The 9,813-nt window shown below is 32.8% G+C and overlaps 1 protein-coding gene across 1 annotated transcript; it reads left to right on the top strand.

Annotated features, from left to right (window-relative positions):
* The first annotated feature begins 5,486 nt into the window (after positions 1-5,486).
* Positions 5,487-9,385, top strand: LOC113314097 (aldehyde dehydrogenase family 3 member F1-like). The gene is made up of 10 exons (XM_026562862.1): positions 5,487-5,866; positions 6,211-6,279; positions 6,709-6,805; positions 7,009-7,215; positions 7,383-7,507; positions 7,751-7,855; positions 8,071-8,237; positions 8,359-8,449; positions 8,529-8,678; positions 8,874-9,385. The coding sequence occupies exons 1-10, from the start codon at positions 5,663-5,665 to the stop codon at positions 9,111-9,113; spliced, it is 1,455 nt and encodes a 484-aa protein (XP_026418647.1). The 5' UTR covers positions 5,487-5,662; the 3' UTR covers positions 9,114-9,385.
* The last annotated feature ends 428 nt before the right edge of the window (positions 9,386-9,813 follow it).

The raw sequence follows: 9,813 nt of genomic DNA, 5'->3' as shown, positions 1-9,813 counted from the left end.
TTTTGTTCTTTATAAATAATTTATGTCTTTATATTTAATTTGCTTCTTGATTCATGATTTATTAAAAAAGACAGTTGGTAATCATGAATTTTCACTATAATTGGTCATCATGGATCAGAAATAATAGTTAGTTTTCATTTAATTTTGTGGATTTATTTGAAATTTTGTGATTATTGATTTTGAAGATTTTTGGTGTATTATTTATTTATTCAAATATGTATTTATTTGTAGATGGAGAATATAATGTAAAAAAAAATCAAATGATAAGATAATTGAAGCTAATGGTCTTAAAAGAAAATCACATTTAATATAAGTTTTATTTATGATCTTAATTATGAGAAAACCCACTCAAAGTATATTCATGATGAAAAGAGGTTACAATTTTTATATCCGTCAGATGACTTTGGCTGGGATGAGATTGGGATGGTTGGATGCAACGTTTGTCTCTAAAATGTTATCCGTCCGTCCAAAGCTCAAAAACCTATTCTGTTTTGTATTATAGATAATGTCTAATTTACCTTTAATTAATGAGTTGTTAATTAATTCTGATTAGTTTGTTAATTATTAACACAAACTAAATGAATTACAGTTGGTTATAGTGTTAATTTAGAGAGAAGAAGAATAAGGAGAAGTTTTGCACGGAAAGTTGAAATAGTCTATGTTTTTTTAGAGATCGGGGAAATGAGTGATTCCAGTGAACAATTTGATGTTGGTAAATTTTCTGGCTATCAAGAATAATGGGTTTATGTTTCTTTTGATAATAAAGATTCTCAATTACATTATTTTGTTGACTTTCAATCAAAACCCCTAAATCAAGAGCATTAAGTTTCAAGTGAAGAACCAACCCAAGAAAATCAACAAAATGAAGATACAAGTACTCCAAATAAGAGTGTCGGCTCAAGGGGTTCACCCCAAAGTTTTACATAATCACGGGAAGCTAACATATGTCTTCAGGAGTAGAAAGGTGCCTCCATTTTGGATTATTTCTTTTCTCTCGGTTTGTTCACCTTGTACGTGTTTTTACCTTGAACAATTCACCTTGTCATGAGGTTTCACCTTCACCTTGTCTTGGTTCTTGATTTGGTTTAACCTATTCTTCTTCTTTCTCATCATCTGATTCCCTAATAGGTTCAATGATTGTGAGTTTAATGCGGTCAGTATAATCCTAACCAGTCCATGTTTTACCTGCCCCCAAACGTTTAGGGCGACGACCTTGAGGAGAAACATATATGTCCAAAAAATAAAATTAACAACGATATATGGAAAAAGACAACTGACACAAAGAAAACTTATCTGGCATGGAAAAACGAACAACCGACGTTTCATGGAAAAATGTTTAGCATGCCAGTTGTTGTAAATTTCAAGGTAAATCCAACAACCGGCATTGAACACTAAATATGGACAAAACCAGATATTATGAAATTTAAACCAGAGGATAACTACAGTAGGTATTGATATTATAATTCTAAAACACTACTAAAACAAATAACCGATATTAAACATTAAAAGTCAATAATGTCTAATGTTATAAACATCAATCCAGATAATTTCATTAGGTTACAACTACGTCGGCATCGATAAAATTCCAAAACAATACCAAACAAACAACTGGCATTGAACATTAATCAAGCCATAGATTTTTTCCTGTAATTTCAGCACCGCTCAACATTGACAAATATTTTCAAACACAATGCCGGCCAACACGGTCGACATGAAATTCAATCAAAAATCAGTATCGATTTAGTACATGCAAAATCTAGTAATTCTAACCATCACTGCAGCATGGAATTTATCTCGAAGACTACACCAAGAAGTACAGGTGGCAAGGCATTCATATAAAAATCAATGGCGGTCTCTATGTCCGGGAGCGTCTTCATCATCAATTCAATGCCCACGCCAAATTGTAACTGAAAATTTTCAGCTACGATTCATGATTCTAACCTATTCCTTCTATCTTAGATCAATAAGAAAACTTATAAAATAACTGGGAGTCACCTACCGTCTCACTGAAGTCATTTGATTGATAAATTGATCGTCCCCAATCTTCTTCTTGTTCAAAAGGAAATTCGATGTAACTTATCTTCGAGTAATTATTGCGATTTTGATTTTGATCTAACCGCTACTCCCACTTTTGGATCAGGTTTAGGTATTTGAGTTTGTTTACGTCGAGACATTTTTATACAAGTAATTAATTGGCGAAGAAAATTTTGAAGCGATGATTAATCGATGATAAAATAGTTTGATGGAGATTTTTTTTTTCAAAGTTGTAGAAGAGGAGCAACAACCAACACATAAGGAGAAGAAAATGAGAATGAGGGATATAAGTTATAGATTTAGGTTTTTATTGAGCTAAGGGTAAGTTAATAGATTCGCCTATATTTTTTTATTACTATAATGAACAATGGATAATTTAGTAATTTCGCTTAGGAAAAACACCTATTAGCAAATACCTAAGATAGGAGTAAAATTTGTATCCCCTTAATTTCCATATCCGCTAATTGTGGGTTCTTAATTAATTAAGTAGGATCTATATTTTTTTTTCCTTTTTGTTTGTTTGTAGGAATTTTTCTACTAATCAAGCCGTATCTCCTTCCATTTTTATGTTCATAAGCAGAAGCCAGAGATGAATCCAATCATTTTTGAAGATAAAATTAAGAACATATAAAATTCTTTATCAAGTAAATCACACATACACAACCATTTGTATAGGGGTTGTTTGGTATATATTATTATAATTGATTATGAGCTCATAATCAGTTATCCATCCAATAATCCATTATATGGGTGTTTGTTAAAATTTACAATGATTGATTATTTCAATCATAATTGAAAAAACCCATCATATTCATAAATAGAAAAAAATATATTTAAACATAATTATAATCAATTATTTTCTCAACAAAATTGGTTTGGATTTTTCTTCTTATTTTCTCTAAACTATTAATAGAGAGACAAAAATAAATAACGATTTTAGGTCCTCGTTCTTTCCTCTCCTTTTTGAGAGCGTTATTCTATTATTCTAAGATAATCAATTATTTAAAAATGATGTTTGTGAAAATTTATCATAAAATTGATTTTATGAAAATCAAAATCATTTATTTTTATATGATTATCTATAATCATAAATTAATATAGTAAATTCTACCAACCAAGGCCATAAGTTTATTTATCTAGTACAATGAATTGGTATTTAAATACTAAGAGTTGTTAAATAAACGGACGATACAATCTTAAATATATTATATTCAAATCCAAGTTTTGATCGAGTTTATGATATTTTGGTTTGATTCAGCAAAATTAAATCTATGATATAAAACAAAATGGGTTTTTGAGCTTGGACGGACGGATAACATTTTGAGAGACAAACATGTGATCCGACCATCCCAGTCTCATCCTAGCCAAAGACATCTAGCGGTCGTGGTGTTTGTAACCTCCTTCCATTATGAACCTAAATTTATTACTCTTTAATTGATTGATCACCTCATAACTCAAAATGTTAATTGAATTATTAAATTCTAAAAAATATGTAGAGTTTAATGGTTTAAAGTATAAAATATTACTTCCTTCGTTCTTTTTTAATAGGTTGTTTTGTTTTTAGATAAAATTAAGGTATTTAAGAGAACTAATCATTGAAAATGGTCCTCATGACACTTGTCAATAAAAGAAGTGAAGTGAAATGGTCCCCATAACACTTGTCAGCAAAAGAAGTAATGATAGAGGGTCCACAAGACACTTGTCATCAAAAGAAGTTAAGAGACTAGTGGTCCCAGAAAATTAAACTAACATTTGACTTTCCCAATTAGGAAACCAGCCTATATTTTTGAAACATGTATTTATAGAAACCAGCCTGTTAAAAAAGAACGGAGGGAGTAAAATATATACATTAGTAGGATTTTGTGGTGGCAAGGTGAATAGGATGAGAAGTGATATACATAGTTACATTATTACTTGAATAATTCGGTTGTTGGATTTTTGGTGATGTATGCGGATAATTTTATTAGGCTCACATGGATTATTATTCTGTTTTGAAACAAAATAGAGAACCCTCTCGGAATTGAACGATTAAAAGGCCGAAAAAAAACTACATCAGTCGTAAGCAGTGTTGTTACGACACGAGTTATTTCTTATATATAGCAGTTGAAGAAACACTACATTTTAGAACTGCATGGGTATTTTTATTGATTTAGCGATAGGCACCATATCAGATGCATCAAAAAATAAAATTGGTATGACGACCAAAAATTATTCAGTCTCATGTCGCGCCGTTACAGCACGGGTTATTTCTAGTAACATAACACAACAAGATAATTTTTCCAGTGCAACTTAATTTTAGTGATTACTCTTTTAATCAATTGCAATATGAACCAAATTTCAAAATTATCTACATCGTCAAAGTTGCAAGTTATATAAGTATGGAACTCAGGCTTAACGAAATTTTGGAATATAATAATAATTATATAGAGGAAGAATCCTTTTACACTTTTATTCTCACACTATCTTACACATTGGACGTCGTTTTTGTGAATAAAAGCCAAACTGCAACGTATTTGAGGTTAATATTTTGAAGATATGTTCCTCTTACCAAATTCTACGTGGAGTGACGGAACTGGAAATGTAAAACACGCGTGGCTTGACAATTTTTTATACCTTGGCTTAAGCCTATAATTAGTACACTAAATTTGGGCTCACTAAAATTAGGCAGTCAAAAATTGGATTTTTGTGGGCTTTGGGGTGGCTTCAGTCAGGGGAAGCCCGACTGTACCTCCGCCCCTGTCTACATGCCTACTAGAAATGAGCACATTCCGAAATATAAAACCTCACAATCTACCGGTTTTAATTTTGATGGCCAGAAATCCGCAGATTTTCAACGGCTCATTTTCAAAGTAGTAGATGATGGTGTTATATATGTCGGAATACACTCATTTTCGGTAGGAAAGTAGAGCTATGTAATAGTAACATATCCCCAAAGTATTAGATTCAAATTCGTTACGTTTTGGTTTTATTTCGCAAAAATAACTTCACATGTGAGATAGTGTGATAATACCCGAAATATTAGCTTCAAATTCGTTACGTTTTGGTTTTAATTCGTAAAAATAACTTCACATGTGAGATAGTGTGATAATAAAAGTGTTAGGGGATCCCTCCCACATGTAATTATTATTAAGTTAGATAAATGTCGAATCATACTTTTCATATTTTCATTAGACATTTATTAGAAGAACCCTCATTGTCATGCAATGTCCTTATCACATGGGTTATTTCTAGTTTTTATTAAGTCGTGAACTTTGATATGGTATTACGAGGCGCACAAAAAAGAATTGGACAATTTTTTTTTTTTTTTTTGTATGACATACAACGAAAACAATCATGGTTGGTACTTGTCATCATCATTCCCGTTGCATGATACCTCAATATAGTTGAGATATATTTATAGCAGTTGGGGTGGTTTAAATGCAATTAAGATGAATGACTATTGAGAGTGAGACATATATAGTTGGGTAGTACTAGTACTAGCAGTAGTTAAATCGAAATGGGAGAGGCCCGCATGCAGTAGTGATTGATTAAAGGTGATTTCAGATTTGGGAGTCAAATTAGTGTGATTTTCTTCATATTAGAGAGAGTGATCACAAAGAGAGAGATCTAGCTAACTAGGCTGGAGAGCATGGAGAGTTTTGTTGGAGAAAATTTGGAGAGGGAAGCGGAAAAGTTGAGAGAAACGTTTAGAAGTGGGAAGACAAAGTGTGTAAACTGGAGGCGGACTCAACTGAAGGCAATACTCACTCTACTGCGTGAGAAAGAAGAAGAGATCTTCATGGCTCTTTATAAAGACCTGGGGAAACATCGTTGTGAAGCTTATAGAGATGAGGTAATTATCATTCGGTTACATTTAATTTAACACGCTATTAAAAAAAAGATTTTAATTTGTAGAGTGTTGTTTTCCTTAAAGAGTGATCAAGGAAGTCCAGAGTAAGAGCAAATGAAATCGGGTCATAAATTCAGAAAGTCACACTAAACATATGGATGGTTAACCAGTTGTTTTTGATCGGTTGCCGGTAGGTCTCACTCTATCCGGTTCACCACTCCAGACTTCTATGTTTTCCCAGCTATAGCTTACAAAAGTTTACAGCCGCGGATGAATTGAGGACTGCTATCTAAAATTCTATGCTTTCCCTTCTTAAAACTTCCTGACATTTGTGTCGATGACTGCAGATAGGAGTTTTGGAAAAGACTCTAAAGGTTGCATTGGCGAGTTTGGACGAATGGGTAGCCACCAAAAAGGTAGATTTTATTGTGCTTCAAAGAAGTAAACCTGCACCTTGTTTGTTTGAGGGTGATTCGAGATCTAATTTTGACTAGGCATCTGATGCGGCCAGAGTCAGATGTTAGATTGTTTGTTTATTTCTCTTCTGATGTCTGATTCGACGTTTATTAGCCCATTAACTCAAAGGCATTTAAGTTGTCCACAATTTCATAGCTGACTCCTTGGGCACATATTTGAGTGAATTTAACTTTTTTTTTTAGTAATCCTGTTAAATATATTTGAATCAATTGTAATGAATGAGATTCAAGAGTCATGAGTCAGGTTGGTTCACAAAAATCAATTAAGTCAAAAAAAAAAAAAAAAAAAGTTGTCAGCTTTGATCCTTTGAGTAAGAGAAATAATTTTGTTTAAATGTATAGAACTAACCAAGATTGTAAAATTTCCAGGCAAAACTACCTTTGGCAGCATTTCCTACGATAGGAGAAATTAAGCCAGAGCCACTGGGTCTTGTTCTCATATTCTCCTCTTGGAATTTTCCTTTCGGTGAGTGCCTGCCGGCCCATGACAAGTAGCTTAAAACTTTTAAATTACTCATTCAATGCGGTGTTTAAGTTGGTCGCGGATAATTTATCCAATTACCGCTCTGACGTTGCCTCTTGCTTGATTACCAAATGATATGAAGTGATATATTTTGGGGTAGTTCTAAGTGCTATATTTGTTTTGTACTCTTTGTTTTCTAAGGACAGGTCTCGCATTGCAACCACTGATAGGCGCAGTAGCTGCTGGAAACACTGTTATTCTGAAACCTTCAGAGTTAGCTCCTGCTTGTTCTTCCGTTCTTGCAGACATAATCCCAATGTATTTAGATTACGAAGCTTTAAAAGTTGTCGAAGGCGGAGCCATGATCGCAGAAAGACTATTGGAAATGAAATGGGATAAGATCTTCTTCACAGGTGTTTAATCTAAATCATCATCATTTTCATAAAATAATATGAATTACCAATTCATGCTCATCAGTTCTTTATAAGCAGAATCATCATCATTTTCATATTTTAGCGTTTTAAATATATTCTTTATAGTACTGAGTATTCATTGATTTTAATGGTGACACATTCTTTAGGGAGTCCACGAGTGGGGAGTATTGTCATGTCTGCAGCTGCGAAGCACCTAACGCCTGTTACTTTAGAATTAGGAGGAAAATGTCCTGCTGTCATTGATTCTCTAGCGAGCACTTGGGACAGAAAGGTATATGCATGAATTCTCTCTTATCAGTTGAATTTGTAAATCATCTTTCCATTAAGGATGGAACTAACATTAGAGCATGATTTTGTACATGAAAAAGATTATTTAGAAGTAGAACATATATAGTTCTTGTTATGTTATTCCTGGTCTCGGAATAACGTATATGGAGATGATGAATGAATTATGCTAAACTATGTCATGAAGGAGTTTTAGCTAAAGGTTTTCTTTGCCATGTTGAATCAAAAGACTGCTACAAAGAGAATAATTGCCGGAAAATATGGAGCATGTGGTGGTCAGGCTTGTATAGGAATCGATTATATTCTTGTTCTTGAGGAGTTCGCGCCTGTATTGGTACGTTATCTATTTTTTTTTTCCTTTTGAAATGCGAGCATACTAATATAGTACAATAGTGCTGTACTCCCTCCGTTTCTGGAAAAGTGTTACTTTCATTTTTTCAGTTTGGCTTATTTTTAGGCTAAAATGAAAAAGTGAAAGTAACATTTTTTTCTAGAAACGGAGGTAGTATATTATAACTTCCTGTATAATGTGAAATTACTTTTTTTTAGATTGAATTATTGAAAATCTGGATCAAGAGAATATATGCTGAAAACCCAAGAGAATCAATGACAAGGATTCTCAACAAAAATTGCTTCTTAAGATTGAAGAAGATTCTTAGTGACCCTGCAGTCGGTGACTCTATCATTCATGGAGGTTCTTTGGACGAAGATAATCTGTAAAACATTCTGAAACTCAAAATCCATTACTTAAATTCTTGCATGTTTTTTTGGTTGATTTGTCATTTGTTGTTAATTCAGCTACGAATATAATGAAAACTTCTAAAACTGCAAATGCAGGTATATTGAGCCGACAATCTTGCTGAATCCCCCGCTTGAAGCCGAGATTATGACGGATGAGATCTTTGGTCCAATACTTCCAATAATCACAGTAAATTTCTTACTATCTGAAGCTCTTACATATATCCATTTCGGTTATCACTTTAATGATTTTTTTTTTTTTTTTTTAGTTAAAGAAGATAGAGGATAGTATTGAGTTCATAAACTCAAGGCCCAAACCTCTTGCTTTATATGTTTTCACCAACAATGAGACACTAAAGACACGAATGATAAACGAGACGTCATCGGGAAGCTTAACGTTCAATGATGCTGTTATTCAAGTATATCCTCTAAACCTACATGTAAACCATACTGGACATATATATATATATATATATATATATATATATATATGCAGAACGAACGAGAGAATATGTTGCATATAATGCCTTTATATTCGGTACATTTTCAGAGGCTAATATGATTGTAGAACCTCATGAATTGACGAAGACTCTAACTAAGTTCGATTTTTGCAGTACACATGTGAAACAATTCCATTTGGAGGCGTTGGTCAAAGTGGCTTTGGAAGGTACCACGGGAAGTTTTCTTTCGATACATTTAGCCATGAGAAGGGGATACTGAAAAGAAGTTTCTTAACTGAATTTTGGTTTAGGTTCCCTCCATGGACTGCCAATAAGTTGCAGCTACTTAGATTGGCTTATGACTTGGACTATTTCGGTATAGTACTCAATGTGTTGGGCTTAAAGAGATCTTAAATTCTTAATCGACCAGATGAACCATTTGTGTCGTGCTTTATTTATGTCATACATAAGAAACTGTATGCGGAAAATGGGTTATATGCTCTTATAGGCCACTAAAATGTGGTTTATAACGGACATATAAAACTGACATTAAAAGATTTAGTCAATTATGTCCTTTACTTTTTACTTTATTTTTTATCTCTTTCTGGTTTAAAATGGTTTTTCCTATTTTCCATCCCCAATTATCATATGTACCACCTAAAATGAATGTTCATTTTTCCTTGCAATCTTTTGACTTTTTGTTTATACTCATAAACTAAAACTACCCAACCTTCTTCTCTTTTGACTTTTTGTTTATACCCATAAACTAAAACTACCCAACCTTCTTCTCCACTGCATCTTTCCCCGACCAACACCTTCTCTATGTGATCTCCAAAACCCGTCACCATGTACTATTATCTTTTCTCAAGTGTTTATAATACTTCCTGATTTTGTAGCAAAAATTGCTTCCAAAAAGATCAGGAATCGTTCAAGAAAAATCAAAACCCAAGGGAAGCAAACACTAACCTAATTTTTGATTATTCTTTTTTTTGATTGAGTATTGTATATGAATCCGTAAGGAAAGTAAAATCTCTAATACCAAAAATAAAATCACAAGAAATATTTTTGGTCAGAAAAAATTATAATTACGAATTATTAAATCAGTTAATAGAAG

Source organism: Papaver somniferum, chromosome 9, assembly GCF_003573695.1.
Source record: "Papaver somniferum cultivar HN1 chromosome 9, ASM357369v1, whole genome shotgun sequence".
Taxonomy (NCBI): domain Eukaryota; kingdom Viridiplantae; phylum Streptophyta; class Magnoliopsida; order Ranunculales; family Papaveraceae; genus Papaver; species Papaver somniferum.
Note: the sequence above shows the minus strand (reverse complement) of the source record. Positions and strands in the feature narration are given on the sequence as shown.

Excerpts from the sequence above, each read along its gene's own strand:
- LOC113314097 (XM_026562862.1), top strand. The coding sequence starts at position 5,663 with ATGGAGAGTTTTGTTGGAGAAAATTTGGAGAGGGAAGCGGAAAAGTTG. Across the intron at positions 7,508-7,750 it reads CGAGCACTTGGGACAGAAAG|ACTGCTACAAAGAGAATAAT; the intron begins GTATATGCATGA and ends TTGAATCAAAAG. Across the intron at positions 8,238-8,358 it reads TCTTTGGACGAAGATAATCT|GTATATTGAGCCGACAATCT; the intron begins GTAAAACATTCT and ends CTGCAAATGCAG.